Source organism: Oryctolagus cuniculus, chromosome 6 (genome assembly GCF_051225735.1).
Source record: "Oryctolagus cuniculus isolate XC-2025 breed Fujian yellow rabbit chromosome 6, ASM5122573v1, whole genome shotgun sequence".
NCBI classification, from domain to species: domain Eukaryota; kingdom Metazoa; phylum Chordata; class Mammalia; order Lagomorpha; family Leporidae; genus Oryctolagus; species Oryctolagus cuniculus.
The window spans coordinates 6,888,624-6,905,866 of NC_142872.1; the positions used below are offsets into that span (position 1 = coordinate 6,888,624).

The 17,243-nt window shown below is 44.2% G+C and overlaps 1 protein-coding gene across 8 annotated transcripts in view; it reads right to left on the reverse strand.

Annotated features, from left to right (window-relative positions):
• Window positions 1–4,077: 4,077 nt before the first annotated feature.
• PGGT1B (protein geranylgeranyltransferase type I subunit beta) overlaps window positions 4,078–17,243 on the reverse strand; it is a 47,392-nt gene continuing 34,226 nt past the window's right edge. For all 8 annotated transcript variants that reach the window (XR_016235059.1, XM_089334811.1, XM_070076016.2 and 5 more), the window contains 3 exons: window positions 12,868–13,052; window positions 9,057–9,165; window positions 4,078–6,112 (listed from right to left, as the gene is read on the reverse strand). Coding sequence is in view for 7 of the 8 variants with exons in the window: in XM_089334811.1 (XP_089190937.1) it covers window positions 5,931–6,112; window positions 9,057–9,165; window positions 12,868–13,052 (476 nt within the window). In the remaining variant the exon portion in view is untranslated. The remainder of the gene's footprint in view (window positions 6,113–9,056; window positions 9,166–12,867; window positions 13,053–17,243) is intronic.

The window sequence follows — 17,243 nt, forward strand, 5'->3', positions numbered from 1 at the left end:
CCAGGCACAGGATCACCCACAATTTTTTCTAAGTATTTTGACGTCTTTGTGGCTGTTACAAATGAGATTTCTCTTGAGTTCATCATTGGCATATAAAATAGCTATTTATTTTATAACCTGCAACATTACTGAATTGTTTGATTCTAACAACTTCTTTTAAAGATTTTATTTATTTATTTGAGAGGTAGAGTTCAGATAGTGAGAGGGAGGGGTCTTCCAACTGCTGGTTCACTCCTCAAACGGCCGCAACAGCAGGAGCTGAGCCAGTTTGAAGCCAGGAGCTTCTTCCAGGTATCCCACAGCGGTGCAGGGGCCCAAGCAGTTGGGCATTTTCTACTGCTTTCTCCAGTCTACGGCAGAGAGCTGGATCAGAAGAGAAGCAGGCAGGGCTAGAACCGGCATCATATGGGATGCTGGCATCGCAGGCAGAAGACTGACCTGCGTACCACAGCACCGGCCTCTAACAGCTTTTTGGTGGAGCATTTAGGTTTTCCCATGTACATCATCAGGTCATCTGCAAACACAGTTCTGACTGGAAAACGTCCAGTACTGTACCAGGTGAGAGTGGCAGAAGCAGACATCCTTGCCCAGCTCCAGATCTGAGGGAAGTGCTGTTTTCCCACCATTCAGCATGATATTGGACGTTGGTGTGTCACGTGCAGCCTCCCTAATTCTGAGGAATGCTCCTTCTCTACTTAACTTGTGGGGGATCTTCACCATGAAGTAGAGCCGAAGCTTAGCTGCCTTCTCTGCACCTATTGTGATGCCCGTATGGTTTTTGCGCTTCATACTGCTGATCCTGTATTAGGATACTTACTGGTTTGTGAATGTTGAACCACCCTTCCATGTCTGGGATAAATCCCACTTGAGTGTGATGTGTGATCTTTCTGATGTGGTTTTGGATTTGCTAGTATTATCTGTGTTCATTAAGGCTATAGGTCCGTAGTTTTCATGTCATGTCTGGTTTTTCTATCAATGTTGAGTTTGGTAGAGTTCCATCCTATTCAATATTTTGGAGGTATCTTAAGATTACTGGAGTTACTTCCTCTCTGAATGTTTTGTAGAATTCAGTAGTAAAGCCATCAAGTCCCAGATTTTACCTTTATGGAAGACTTTTGATTACTGTTTCAATCTCATTGCTTGTGATGGGAATGTTTAGGCTGCCTATATCCTCTTGATCTAATCTTAGTAGCTGATGCTTGGTAGGTATGCAGGAATGTATTCATTTCTTCAAGGTTTTTCAGTTTATTAGCAGAGTTCTTCATAACCGTTTCTTACATTCCTTTGTATTTCAGTGGTATCAGCTGTAATATCCACTTTTGATTCCATAAATTAATTTTCTTAGTCTGGCTAGCAGTTTCTCTATATTACGCAAAAAAAAAAAAAAAAAAAAAAAAAAAAAAAAAAAAAAAAAAAAAAACTTTTGTCTTGTTGATTTGTTGTATTGTTGTATTTTTAGTTTCATTTATTTCTGCTCTGATCCTTAGATTTTTCTCACCTCCTGCTACCCCGCTGTGGATTTAGGGTTTGGTTTGTTCTTGTTTATTTCCTAATCTTCAAGATGTGTCATTAGATCATTGACACACCACTTAATGTAGGCACTCAGGTCCATTTACTCAACAGTATGTGTGAACTTTGATGTAGCTTTGGGTGATCTATTTATGAGTAGGGCGTTGAAGTCACTCACTATTATTGTATTGGAGTCTATCCCTTTAGGTCTAACAGTATTTTCTGTATATATCTGGTGGTCTTGTGTTGGATGCATATGATACGTCTTTTTGCAGAACTGAAGCTCTTATCAAAACAGTATATCCTTTATCTCATTTTATAGTTTTGATTTTAAGTCTGTTTTATCTGATATCAGGATGGCTACACTATGCCTGCTTGCCTTTGGTTTCCATTTGCTTGGTATATCTTTTCCCAGCCTTTCACTTTTAGTCTGTGTATTTTTGTGAAGTGAGTTGTTTGTGTAGGCAGCATATCATGGGGTCATGGTTTTGTATCCATCCAGCCAATTGAAGCCGTTTGGTTGGTGAACACCATTTACATTCAGTGTGAGTATTGATAAATGAGAAGTCATTTTGTTGACTCAGCAAAAACTCTAACTGCTCTGTTAGTGAATTCAGTGGTATCAAGTGTTTGGATACTTTTTTAGAGAGAGACAGAAAGGTCTTCCCTCCGCTGGTTCACCCCACAAATGGCTGCTACAGCCGGAGCTGCGCCAATCCGAAGCCAGAAGTCAGGTGCTTCTCCTGGTCTCCCATGGGGTGCAGGGCCCAAGCACTTGGGCCATCCTCCACTGCCCTCCCGGGCCACAGCAGAGAGCTGGACTGGAAGAGGAGCAACTGGGACTAGAACCCAGTGCCCATATGGGATGCCGGCATTGCAGGCGGAGGATTAACCAAGTGAGCCTCAGTTCCAGCCCCTGGATACTTCTAATGCAGGACCCCTTTCAGAATTTTTTGTAGGGCGGGTCTGGTAGTGTTGAATTTTCTGTTTTGCTTATCTAGAAGATACTTTACTTCTCTGCTTTCACAGGATAGCTTCATTGGATATAATATTCGTGGAAGACACGTTTCTCTTAAGACCTTGAATATCCCACCCTACTCTGCCTGTAGGATTTCCATTGAGAAGTCTGATGTCAGCGTAATTGGTTTCCTTTTATACGTAACTTGATGGTTTTCTCTTCCTATCTTGACAATTCTTTGTCTTCTGACAATCTGACTACAATTTGCCTTGGTGAAGACCTTTTTTGGTTGAGTCTGCTTGCGATCCTTTGAGTTAAAAATAACATCAGGGGCCGGCGCTGTGGCGCAGTGGATTAACGTCCTGGCCTGGGTGCCGGTTTGAGACCTGGCTGCTCCACTTCCAATCCAGCTCTCTGCTATGGCTTGGGAAAGCAGTGGAAGATGGCTCAAGTCCTTGGGCCCCCGCAGCCACGTGGGAGACATGGAAGAAGCTCCTGGCTTCGGATCAGCACAGCTCTGGCCATTGCGGCCAACTGGAGAGTGAACCATCAGATGGAAGACACCCCCCTGCCCCGCCTCTCCTCTCTCTCTTTCAAATAAATAAGTTATTTTTTAAAGATTTACTTATCTTTGAGCTTGTTCTATCTAGATGTCCATATCTCTTTCCAAACCTGGGAAACCTTCAACTATTACCTCAGTTAGCAGGTTCTGAATCCTTCAGGAATAGCTGTAATACAAATATCTGGTCATTTAATGGTATCCCATATTTTGTATAGACTTTCTTCATTCCTTTTATCTCAAAATTCTTGTCCTAGAAGTCATTCCTCCACTTATTCTGCTGTTAAAGTTCTCAATCGTATTATTTCACTGATTGAAGGTTTAATCTCCAAAAGTTCTATCTGGTTCTTCTTAATGGGTTCTCTTTAATAATATCTGCATTCATGTCATTCATTGATGCGCTTTCTTCTTTCCCTACACTGACGTCAGCCCATCTGGAGTAGGTTTTATTGTAAAAGTGTTGATGGTTTAGCTGGAATGCAGGGTATTACTTGGCTTTGCTGCTTTAGCTCTAAGTGAGCCCAGGAGTGTAGTGATGTCTGTTGTAGGAGTCAATGTCAGCTTTGTCAGTGAGTGACACAGTGGTTTAGTCTGCTGTACTTTGTAGGCAGGGAATTGTGGCTTTGAGATAAACAAGGGTTTCCTTGGTGTGGAACTGTGGTTCAGAGTTCAGTGTCAGTCTCCCTGTGATAGCCGATGTCTTGTTCCTGGTGCTGAGGGAAACAATGCTGGTTGCTCCCTTGTCCAGCTGGCAAGCCTGAGTGATGCTGTGGCTTTTGGCACCAACGTCTGTGGTTCTAGAACTGTGTGATATGGATGGACCCTTCTTCAGGTTCTGTTAGGCAAGTCCAACTGGTGTTGTGGCTTGTAACACCAACAGCCCTAGTCCTAGGACTAGGAGATGTGAACTGGACCCTGTGTAGCCCTGCAGGGTGACTACAAGGCATACAGATTTTACTGAATGGTATGAGCACGGAGGGGGAGCAGACAGTAGTTACCTGCAATTGTGGGTTTCACTCTCCTTCTCATGTCACTACTGCTAAGAACAAGGTGCAGATGTGAAAAATTGCTTTTATTAAGTATTTTTCTTACAAATAATTGATAACTCACATTGGTCCAATATTTTTGGTCAATATGCAAAGTGGAACATTCAGTAGTCCATAAGTTTCCTACAGATATTAGACACATAATTTATGATCTGATTATTCAACGGATTAGAAAATATTCAATAGTGTGATTAGACACCTTTATACTGGAACTCCTCTATAGCTTTCATATAGGAAAACCATTACTGTTTCCACCTTTCTTTCTAAACACTGATGGAAATGCAAAGGCAACAATTAAGGCTTCTTCCACTGTTCTAGAATCATTATGTACACTATTTGCTATTTTAACTCCCATTGTCCAAGACATAACTTAGTTTAAGATATGGATGTCTTAATTTCCCAGGATTTAAACAGAACAAAGTGGAAAAAGAAGGAAAGATTACATTTGATGCTAAGCACATTTTTTCCTTTACCACGACATAGACTTTATTTCTAATTTAAAAAATACCACTGAATCTGGCAAACTGAGATTTTAAAACAAAAAGTAATAATTAATTAATGAACCCTTCCTCCAAGTCACCAGATTTCACTTGGGAAGGATTATAATTTACTTTGGAAAATAAATCTAAAATATTACAGTCCCTGACCAGCAGTACTTACAGTAATGCTTACAGAGCTGGATTTCAACATTGCTATCTCCGGGACACTAACTCGGCTCCTGCAGTGAGCTGTGTGCCTGGAGGTCAGTGCACAAGTGATGGCATTGACTTACTAACACACGGGTTACCAACGCAGATACTGTCTCCTGGACAAGCAGTTCTCAAAGTTAAGAAAATAAAACAATAAATACAAGCAACACCAGAGTTTTTACCTTTTAAATGATTACAATTAACTCCCACTTACCTGAAAATACAAAAACATAAAAGATGATATGTGGAGTTGTGTCACTGAATTTACTTGTGTGGTTCTGTTTTTATACTTTTTTTAGTTGAAAAAATTATTAGTTTGTAATTGGAGCAGTAAACTAAAAATAATTCAGTTAAAAAAGCATAATCTACAACATCATGTAAGAAAAATAAGCAAATAAGCCTTTTGGATATGATTTTTTGTACTCCCTGGAGAGGAAAAAAAGACAGTTAATGATTGGAGATTAAAATGAAACAGACCTTGTATTTACCCCAACAACTTGCAAATGAGTCACAAAGCATAAAACTTTCTCATTCATGATCACACATAGATGACTTTGCCCTCAGTTCCATAATATTCTTCAAACACTTTCCTTTACAAAACTATTAGTTAAGCTTGTTTATTTTAGTTTTACTATGAAGTTATTTATTTATATAGGCCACACGAGTTAATTGGCACACTTAAGGATAAGACATTCATTACAAAAAAAGGGGGGAATCATGTTTCCAAATATAATCCCAGATATTTAACGCATTAAAGCAGAATTTCTACCATCCATTGACCAGCTTTTAAAATGATCACTAACTGTCCACCTGAAGATAGATTATCAATGCTGGGTCAAGTGTAAACTTATTTTGCAGATATAATGTATACTCAAGAGTTCTTATAAAGATAATCTACATACATACAGGTAATCTGCCTCAAAGAACGTCTTAGAAATACAGTATAAACATTTAAGAACCATGATGCAGTCCACAGTGGGTCAACCTTCAACAAGGACTTTCTTGAAACCTAGTACAAGGTTACTGGCTCAAGACCACATCCCAGAGTGACAGCAGTGTGGGCTTTGAATGTAGGACTCTACTTCTTAAAAAAAAGCACACTTGGTTACATGGCTTTAACCTTGAGCTACAGTTAGGCTACAAACCCTGCCCTCCCAGTGGAGAGCGAGTCATGTGGAGAGGGGTGTGCTCTCTGAGCAGTGGGTGGAGTCCTGGCTTTTCCAGCTTTGATGGAGAGCCTGCAGGCGCTGAGAAGTCCGTGTGCTTACGTTCAGGGCAGGGTGAACCTTACAGATCCCACTCTCCTCCATGAGGGACAGGCCGCAGATCCCAAAGTAGGCATGCAAAGCATCTGCAAAACAAGCCAGCAAACGCTCACAGCAGGCATTCAGCCACCTACCTACCAGCCCATCACTACGCTAAGAAACCAGACGCTGTTACTCAAGAACCTATCACCAACAGAGCAAAGCTGCCACAGCGCCCTTCCTCGGAGACTGGAGGCCAGGGTGCAGCCTGGCTCACCTCCACAGGCTTTCCTGCCACTGACAAATATGGAAGTAAGTGGCTTGAATACTGCACCACCAAAGGACAGCTTTTTTCTTAAAAAGAAACCTCTGAAGCTAAGTAGTGATACCCCCATCTTACCTGACAATTCCTAAAGCATATACTATCCTAATACTGTGTTCAGCTAATACAAAAAAATAACCCATTCAACAATGCTGTCCCCTATTTAATTCTGCTACCCAGGGTTCTCTGAGCTGGCAACAAAAACCAGCTCAAGCGGTTGGCGCCGGCACTGCCCCGAGGCCGCGGCCTGCTGCAAGCCTTAGACTGGCGAGGCGCTTGGCTCCCCAGCCTCGGGACACCGCCAGAGTGTTCGTGGGCAGGCAGGGTGCTCCTGCTTTTTGAGTGGCCAGTATTTCTGGCCTCAGAGCTGTTAAACTCCAAAGCCTCTTACCAAGTCAATTTTGTTAAAAGAGTTCAAGTTTAATATACATGAATATGGTTTACTGTTCAAAGCAGTCCTGACAAATAGCTGCTTCCATCTCCTGTGGCACTGTGGTTTTCACAAACGCAGCCTACATTCATCACCTTGGGACTCAGGGGGAAACGCCCCAGAGCCTTCTGTCTCAGCCCCTCTATAATGTAGCACTGCCCCAGAGGGCTGCTCTAAAACAACATGCAGCTTTTTCTTCTAGAAACCAGGGAAAAAATGCAACAGAAAAGGATATAATATAATCCAGGGTTAACAGAAACCAAAATCTGTAAAATTAAAATTTCTCCAGGTAAAGTAAAAATAAAGCATTGTTTCCCTCAAAAGCCAGTCAGACCAGAACTAACTATTTCAAGTAGTTTTTATAAAAATCTGGCCGGCGCCGTGGCTCATTAGGCTAATCCTCCGCCTGCAGTGCCAGCACCCCGGGTTCTAGTCCCGGTTGCCCCTCTTCCAGGCCAGCTCTCTGCTGTGGCCCGCGAGGGCAGTGGAGGATGACCCAAGTCCTTGGGCCCTGCACCCGCATGGGAGACCAGGAGGAAGTGCCTGGCTCCTGGCTTCGGATCGGCACAGCACCAGCCGTAGCAGCCATTTGGGGAGTGAACCAACAGCAGGAAGACTTTCTCTCTGTCTCTCTCTCACTGTCCAGCTAGCTCTGCCTGTCAAAAAAAAAAAAAAAAAAAAAACAAACCTCCCCGTTCGTAGGCAGTGATGTATTCCAGTACTTCAGATGCTAAAATAGATATATGTACTTAAAAATAAAACATTCTTTTCAGGTTTCTTCCACAAATATGTACAGAATCTCTGGGTCAAATCTGCTATGACGTTTACTAGAACCAAGAATATTCTCACTTTACAGGATCTTGTTAAATGATTTTCTACAGGTTCTGGGACTAGGTCTCCCCACATAAATCCCACACATCATGCAAAGACTTCCGTTCCCTAGTAAGCAGGCTCTGGAGACACTGTAACGTGGCCATAAAGTCCATGTAACATCCAAATACCGGCACGCGTGTGACGGCTCATCTACGTGGAAAACAAGAACCTTCTTTTTAAAAAAAGCTGTTGAAAACACTGCACGCCTTTCCAGTATGCTCATACGGACACACTCGCCCAGAAGCTGTCACTTCTGCCTTTTGACTCTGAAGGTAGTGTACGTTTTTTTCTAAGGAAGCACATCTTACACCAAAATGCAGGTAGCTGTGGTTTCATGAGCCCCTATTTATGTTCTGATCCAAGTGCACCTCCCCACTGCAGGAGATGAGTTTGAGGCACTTACAAAAGTCGTCATTCTAAGGCAATGTGGTTTGGTTTTGTATATATAGTTAATTCTGTGAAAAGCTCATCAGAAACATCAGTGTTCTGAACTATTGGAACAAACTCTCAGCTTGACTTCTATGGGTGAAAATATGTGGGGTACAGAAGGCTAGAGGGTGATGCTGGCTACAGAGAGGAGCCCAGTACTGGGAGGCTGCGATGTCAGGCCACTCCTACCGTCGGAATCCACCTGGGGTCTGGCTTTGAGAGTGAGAACGGTTAGTGTTCTGACAGCAAGGTATTCAGGTAGAAAATTCAGGTGAGGGGCTGGCACTGTGGCACCGCACCCCATATGGGCACCCGTTTGAGTCCCGGCTGCTCCTCTTCCAATCCAGCTCTCCGTTTAAAGCCTGGGAAAGCAGTGGAAGATGGCCCAAGTGCGTGGGCTCCTGCATCTGTGTGAGAGGCCCAGAGGAAGCACCTAGCTCCCAGCTTCAGACTGGCTCGGTTCCAGCTGTTGTGGCCATCTAGGGAATGAACCAGCAGATGGAAGACTTCTGTGTGTGTGTGTGCCTCTCTCTGGCTGTAACTCTTATCTCTCAAATAAGTAAAATCTTTAAAAAACATTAGGTGAATCTGTCAATATTTACACAATGAGAGTAAGGGTGGGTAAGGACACCAATTTTCAGAATTTCAGATTTTCTACTTAAGGACTTGCAAAGAGAGCTCAAGTATAGTCAATAAATCTGATTTTGGATGAGCCAATCATTAGAACGCAGTAAGATCCCTTTGCCTACTGCTACCAAGTACAACCTTGATGAGTAAAATATGTGGGGGAAAGGCACAGCCTATCAGTACCTCCTGATACTCAGCCCCTTCCTGAATACCCTCCAACGCCAAATCTACCTTAGACGTTAACAATCTACGTCCTAAAATGTAATTTAGTTAAGTAGAGATACATTTCCTATCCTACATCCTTTCTTACAAAGGTGCTAAAAAATGTACTCAAGAAAAAAAGTTGTAGATTCACACAGAAAATAACTACCTGGATGACTGTCTGGCCACTTGGCAAATCCCCCTACGAGGCGATCTTGAGTGGATAAGATGTAATTCCTGTTTTTCTCAAAGTTGGTATACTGGAAAATCTTCAGAAGCTGAAAGGAAAGCACAACTGAGTGGCATGGAACACTGGTGTCACTTCCTGGCTCAGACACAAACCCTCTAGACACGCGTTCCAGGGCTCAGAGCAAGTCTCTGGGACTGGAGCACTTCAATCCACCCACCATGTTACATTCATCATCTTTATCAAAGCTACTGTGCTCTTGTTGTTAATACTTCTGTCTGAACAAGACCCAACTAAGCTTTCTGTATCACATTAAAGCCAGATTCAAAACACAGCTTCTCTAATCATCAAAATAATCAGTCACTGAAAAAATGTAACTTTGATCTACCTTATTTTAAGATAGGTTTTGACGGGCCTGACTATGGTGTAGTAGATTAAGTCTGCCTGCAGCACTGCCTCCCATTCATATGGGCACCTGCCTCCACTTCCGGTCCACTCCCTGCCAATCACCTGGGAGAGCAGTGGAGGACGGCCCACACGCCTGGGCCCCTGCACACACATGGGAGACCTGGAAGAGTTCCTGACTTCGGATCAGCCCAGCTACAGCCACTGTGGCCATTTGGGGAGTGAACCAGCAGATGGACAAGCTCCGTGTCTCCCCTTTCTGTAATTCTGCTTCTCAACTAAATAAATAAATCTTTAAAAAGAAAAAAAAAAAAGCTTTTGCACTATTACTTACAAACCAATAGTAACTGTCACTAAAAATATTTCAGATAACAGCAAGAAAATTCTTAACATGACACTAAAAGCTGTTTTGTGTGAGACCAGTAAGAGACTGCAGCTCTTTAATTAGGAAAGGTAAAGGGGAGATAGACACACCACCACACTGTGCTGTCACACAAGGCAGGCCATGGGCTTGTCTCTCTCAAGATCCCATCTTGAAAGAGTGAAGGAAAAAAACCACACAGAGAAGGGGGTTGGGAGGAGTAGGTGAGCGGGCCAGACATTTATGAAGGCACAGAGTGGCTAAGGTATGCTAAGGAATCAAAGAGCAACGGGTTAACAGTGACTGGTGGGGAGAATTATTTCTCAAATACATAAGGAAGTTCTGAGACAAACTTACCGCTTATTTTAATTAACAGAATGTAGGGGAATCGACCCTCTAGAATCCTACACTAGGGACGTCTTTCCAGCAGGTGGCAGAAGGATCATAACATACAGAGAAATTACAACCTTACTACTGGACGCTGCCCGGCACTGAACAACGGCTACCCCACCACAGTAAGCGTTAATTACTGGCTTTTAAATTTTAGACTCAAATTTCCAGCAAAGCACGAGAAATTTTATTAATGTTGAAAAGCAAAACATGAATGTTATAAAACCGGACACAAAATTTTACAGCACTGGAAGATCCAAGAATAGGAGAAATGTCCAGAATTAAAAACAATAAAACCAAGAACAATTTGCTGGGTAAAAAGGAGACTAAATCTGAATTTTTCATTGTTAGAAATCAAAGATAATGCAGTATTATTTAATGTTTAGAAGTGGCTGCCTTCAGAAATTTATCACACTGTTGAGCTTGTATCAAAAAGACCTTCAGGGCCATCTAGAAGAGACTCCTTCCAGCAAAAGATGGGACAATTTGGCGATAAAAAAAATATATAATGGACTACAACCTCTAAGATGTGAAAAGTCCAAGAGTTCAAAATGATACGCACAAAAAAACCCTTAAAATCCAATATTTCATTGGAAAACTTGAGACAAAGGAAACCAACTTTCTGTGCCTGAAACTAATAAAATTAATAGAAAAAATTAGGTATGTATCTGTGCTTTTCTGTGCAAAGCAGGTCTCAGGGCAAAGGTCAAATTCTGTAAAAAAGATGCCAGTTAATACCTTTAGAAGGCACGACAGAATACCATTGTTCTGCAGTGCCTTAAAATGACTACAAGTTTAAGCTATGATCCTCAGGCTGCAAACACCGTTCCGTAACAAGCTGATAGGGTTTACAGATAATAGCAACAATCAAAAAGGAAATTCAGAACATAATTCCATTTAAGAGTATATAAAAGAGGCAAATATTTAAGAAGAAATGACCAAGGAGGCTGCAGACTTGTGCAAACTATGACATGCAGACAAACAGACTGCCCCCCTCAGAGATGGAAAGACAACCTGCTCAGGGCAGGAAGATGTACCACTGTCGAGACGTCACGACTACCTAAATTCCAACAGCCTTTTCCTCAGAAATGGTGAAATCAATGATCAAATTCCTGACATTTCAAGGAGACCCCCCAAAACCAAAACCATCTTTGAAAAGACAGAAACTGGAGCATTCACACTTCCCCACTTCAACACTTCCAGTATGATAGTGGCACAAGGACACACATGGAACGAAGGAATGCAGGAGAATGTCCAGGACCAGCCAGCGTCCACGGTCTAATTTCCAACAAGGGGACCTTCACTTCACAGAGAAGGGACAGTCTTTTCAACAAATGGTGCTGGGAAAACTGGACACCCACATCTAGAAGAATGAGGCTGAATCTCAGATTATTATAAAGATTAACTCAAAACTAACGTAAGACCTAAAAGCTATCAGAAGAAAACCAATGAGTCATCAAATTATTATAACAGGGACAATATTTTTGACAGTGGACTGGTGGTCATTTCATGGGCATGACATCAAAAGCACAGGTAATGAAAGTAGTTTAGCTGAGCTAAATCAAAATGAAGAACTTCTATGCATTAAAGGACTATCAATGAAAAAAAAGGCAACTCAAGGAATGGGAGAAAATATCTCAAAGTTATGTAAGTAATAAAGGACTAATATCCTGCACATGAGGGTGAAAGTCCACGGAAAACAGAATTAAAAGATAGCTCCAGGGACAAGTACTCAGCTGGATAAGCCTCACACCACAGTCAACGTCTGACTCCAGTTTCCTGCTAGTGTGGCCCCTGGGAAGCAGCAGCGACGGCTCCAACTATGGTGTTCCCCCTCCTATAAACGGCAGAATGCACTGTCACCAGTCCTTGCCTCTGGGCCTGGTCCAGCCCCAGCCATGACAGGGATTTGGGGAAGGAACAGCAGAGGAGAGGTGACTCTGTACTGCAAGTAAGCAAATTTTAAAATAAATTTTTTTCTGGGTGTGTTTCAACCACATGTACGAATCTCACGAGAAGAAACTAGGATATTTTATAGAAAATAAACAGATTCCTGTTAGATTTCGGAACATCAGAATGAGATCATTCTAAGGAGTAAAAAGCAGTTTTGAGGTAAGACAAAACTCGTGGTGGCTACTTGATGACCAAACACTGTGGAACTGGGTATCTTAAAATGTAGTAGAGATAAAGAAACTGGGGAGAAAGCCAATCAGTGAGTTTCAGGAGGTTTAGATAGAAATTAATAAACAGAAAACCTTAAATGGTTCTGAAAGAAATGGCCTGTGGTCTGTTCAGTTTAGCACCTTCACATAAAATCTTTGCTGTGATCACTCTGACATAACATCAGTTCTACAATCATTACTAGTCAGTTTCAGCAACATGTTTTCTATAACCTTATACTCAAAAGAAAGCAGATATAGAATAAGCTGTACATAGTAGGTTAAAAAAACAAATTCTGAGTAATTTCAGATTCATAGTACGGAAACGTTCAAGTACACCACAGATAACAACTCCGTGGAAAAACCACACAGAAGCTAGCTTTGTAGAGCGAGAGAAAACCTGGTGGCCCACATCTAACAGCACTTTTCCAGCAGTTCACGTGGACACGGAGCGCCGGCTCCCGGCACTTTCTCTTACCTTCAGAGTTGCTCCCACCCAGAAAGAGTAGCAGGTGTCCACCGGTTTATTGGGTCTCCCGTGGTAGCCGTTCTGCTGTCTCATTATACACCACCTCTTGATTCTGTTCAGTTCTTTCTCGGAGAAAACCTCTTCCAGCTTGCCCATCAGACACAGGGACGCAATGCCACAAAAGGTAGAGCCTCCTGGGAAGCAAGACCACACAATGCTTTACACTCCAAGCAGGAAGGGCACGGACACAGTGAACATGGTTGGGAGAAAGTGGTTAAATAATTCTAGACAACAATGAAATAAAAATTAAAAGACAATTAGAGAGGCCGGTACTGTAGCACAGTAGGCTAAGCCTCTGCCTAAGGCACTGCAATCTCATAATGGACACCGGTTCGAGTCCTGGCTGCTCCTCTTCCAATCCAGCTCTCTGCTGTGACCTGGGAAAACAGTGGAAGGTGGCCCAAGATGCTTGGGCCCCGCACCCACATGGGAGACCTGGAAGCAGCTCTGGCTCTTGGCCTCAGATTGGCCTCTGGTCGTTGTGGCCATTTGGGAAGTGAACCAGCGGATGGAAGACTTCTCTGTCTCTCTCTCTCTCTAACTCTACCTCTCAAATAAACAAAATCTTTAAAAATAAAAAAAAAGACAATTAGAATTTTACAATAACTACTAAGTACTTCATTGAAAGTACTAATACTGAAAGTCTTCAGTGTTAATTTGATGAAATGAGAGGATTTAAAATAAAGTTCTAAAGATATATTTTACTTAGAAAAAATACTAAACCTTGGAACAGAAGTAAAGAGCTTTCACACGGCTCACGGCAGATCTGGGACTGAACTCTACACTGAATCCTTGCCCAGGACTCATCCCCTGAGCCTGCTTTTCTGGACTGAGGTTCCATCTGCCCAGTGAGAATCTGATCTGCAGTTACCATACCTGCTCAGCTTAAGAATTTTATGGGGGGCCGGCACCGTGGCACAGGTTAATCCTCCGCCTGAGTGCTGGCATCCCATATGGGCGCCGGTTCATGTCCAGCTGCTCCTCTTCCGATCCAGCTCTCTCCGATGGCCTGGGAGAGCAGTGGAAGATGGATGGCCCAAGCACCTGGGCCCTTGCACCCATGTAGGAGACAGGGAGGAAGCTCCTGGCTCCTGGCTTCGGATCAGCTCAGCTCTGGCCATTGCAGCCAATTGGGGAATGAACCAGCAGATGGAAGACCTCTCTCTCTCTGCCTCTGCCTCTCAAATAAATAAAATCTTAAAAAAAATTAATTTTATGGAAGAAAATCAAACATGAGGGTACTTGACAAAGTTTGTGACAAACTGGAATGAAAAGTTCATTTTGCTGCAGAAACATTTTTAAAAATACAGTATATTTCCCTAACTTTTTGAAGACTCCCAGTATGTATGGATTTCAAAATTTTTACACCAAAACAAACTTTCAACTTTATTTTCCACGAGCCTCTGAAGTGCCCTCCTACAGAACAGATGCACGCTCAGCTCTGACAAGCATCCCTACTCACTGTGCTAGGTCCAGCAGAGCTTCCCAAAAATGTGCTCTTGGATCCTCGGGGCCATGAATGGGATGTCACGTGGCACAAGGCGCTTTGCAAATGGACTAAGAGACCCTCCTGGACTGTCCAGAGGCCCTGCACGTGCTCCCCAGTGTGGCCACAAGACGGCAGGACTGAAGACCACAGAGAGCAGAGGGAGGGAGCCGGGAGACGGACGTCTAGTGTGGCCCAGGGCCACCTCCCCTACAGTCCCAGCTGACACCCTGACTTTTGCTTCTGGTCCCCAGAATGGTGAGATAACAAATGTGTTGTTTTGCTCCTAAGTTTCTGGTAAGATGTTAAAGTAGCAATAGCAAACTAATACACTGACAAAGATAATTATTTTGCTCAAGAAATGAAAAATCAGCATTTTCCATAAAACAAAACAGATGACACTTTGTACTGGCACAATTTGGTGTCAAAACAACATAACACATCTCCTCATGGTTTTTTTTTTATTAATTTCAGCACCTGAAGTGAACCGTTCTTAACATTTTTCACTTCCTATCGTACTCTCTGGCGAAGGAAAGCTGGCCTCCCTCTGGCAAACTCAGGGCAGCTGTATCACAAGAAATGTGTTATCAGCAAAAGTATTTTTTTTCAAGATTTATTTATTTGAAAGGCAGAGTTCCAGAGAGAGAGAGAGAGAGAGACACAGAGAGAGACAGAGATCTTCCATCCACTGGGTCATTCCCCAAACAGTCCCACTGGTAGGGGCCGGGCCAGGCCAAAGCAGGAGCGTGGAATTCCATCCATTTCACCCATGCACGTAGCAGGGCCCAAGCGCCTGGGTCATCTGCTGCTGCTTTCCCTGGCACAGTAGCAGGAAGCAAGATTGGAGGTGGAGCAGCCAGGACTTGAACCAGCGCTTACATGGGATGCTGGCATCAGAGGGAGGGGTGCCACGCCGTCCCCATAAATACCCAACATCACGTGGGAACGGTGAAGTGAAGTAAATTCAAGGGAGCTGAGTGCTTAAATGAAGCCTAAGTGACTTAACGTGTCTCTTCTGTATTAAGTAGATACTTTGGGGCCAGTGCTGTGGCACAGTAAGTTAAGCCTCTGGCTGCTGCGTTGGCATCCCACATGGGCACCAGTTTGAGTCCCGGATGCTCCTCTTCTGGTCCAGCTCTTTGCTTACGGCCTGGGAAGGAAGTGGAAGATGGCCCAAGTGCTTGGGCCCCTACACCCATGTGAGAGACCTGGAAGAAGCTCCTGGCTTCAGACTGGCCCAGCTCTGGCTATTTGGGGAGTGAAACAGTGAATGGAAGTCATCTCTCTCGTCTCTCTCTTTGCCTCTGTCCATATCTAACTGTGCCTCTCAAATAAACAAACCAATCTTTAAAAAAAAGTAGAGACATTTCAGAATAATCATAGAACCAAATTAATTTTTAATCTGAATTTTATATTATGAATCCTGAAAGGAAATAGTTTTCTAAAGTCCCTTTCTTCTAAAACACATGGACATCTTATCCTGAAAGTCTTCATCACCACAGAACTACAGAATCCCTCCTCTGGAAGTCCGCGGCCTGGAAGGCTACAGCACACCACTCCACGTCCACGACAAATGAGCTCCAGGTTACGCAGCAGCTGAAGGAGAGCACTTGAATTAAAAAGAAAAACACACACACACCCAAAACCAAAAACCAAAGTGTTAAAAATATTTAGGTTGGAGACTTAAAGGACATAGATGAAGAACTGCCGCAGAAGCCTCCAGGCGAGGATATCCAATCCATCCCACGCGTCAAGGACAGCGAGATGGAGGATTAGGCAGACAGAGGTAAGCACCCAGATAAGGATGAGAGCCACGCGTCAGGGGATGCACGGAAGGCAGAACCTGCCCAGAAGGCAACAGTGGAGCCAGGCACAGAAAAACGGGCCACACGCCACAGGCGAAGATAGGGAGTGGAGAGAAGCGGTGGAGAGAGAGCAGTGCGGGTGAGAGGAAGAACATCAGCGCCGTGCAGCGTGAGGGTGTCTGCCAGCATCTGGAGGGCCTTCTCCCTGTGGCCCAGCGCAGGGCAGGGCTCACTCCTGGGTGCGTCCACAGAGCTCGGCTGAGCTTGGGCTTTAGACTACGGACGTCACATGGGCAGGACGCTACTGCTGAGCAAGCACAGTCTGCTTGTTTTTAAAAGGTGTTTATTTCAGCAGCGTAAAAGGGGAGGAGGGAGTGTGGGAGAGGGGAGGCGCAAACAGAGAAAGAAGGTATGGGGGAGAGATCACTTCCGTCCACATTCACTCCCCAACTGCCACCAACAGCCAGGGCTGGGCCAGGCTGAAGCCATGAGCTCAGAACCACGTGGGTGGCAGGTGCCCAGGCACGGCAGCCGTCACCAGATTAGCAGGAAGCTGGGCCTGACGCAGACTAACCAGGCCCTGAAGCAGGCACTCAGTGTGGGACGCAGGTGCCCTAAGCACGGGTCACTGGGTGTTAAGTGACACAGCTTCCTGACACGGAGCCTATCAGGTGAGAGACGACGTCTGTGAGCCACATGACGAGAATCACTGTATGGTTCTGTACTGCGCCAACCTGGCTACGCTAGAACTGTTTCCCAGAATTCCCTTCCCTGAGGAGCCTGCAGTGAGAGCTGGGGACCCTGTGAGATTCATGAGGGAGGAGCGGGCAGCTCTCACTGCCCTGGCTGGGGCTGCAGGAGTGCAATGGCAAAGGCCGTAAGCCTCCAACTGCAGCTTACCCTTCTCTCCCAGGCACCCGGCACCCCAGCTCGACTGCACCCCACCCCGTGCACTTCCCTGGCCCAGCCACAGTGCGCGCTACCATGCCCGGCTTTCAGCAAGGCCTGGACCATGCCGGGCTGCAGGATGGTGT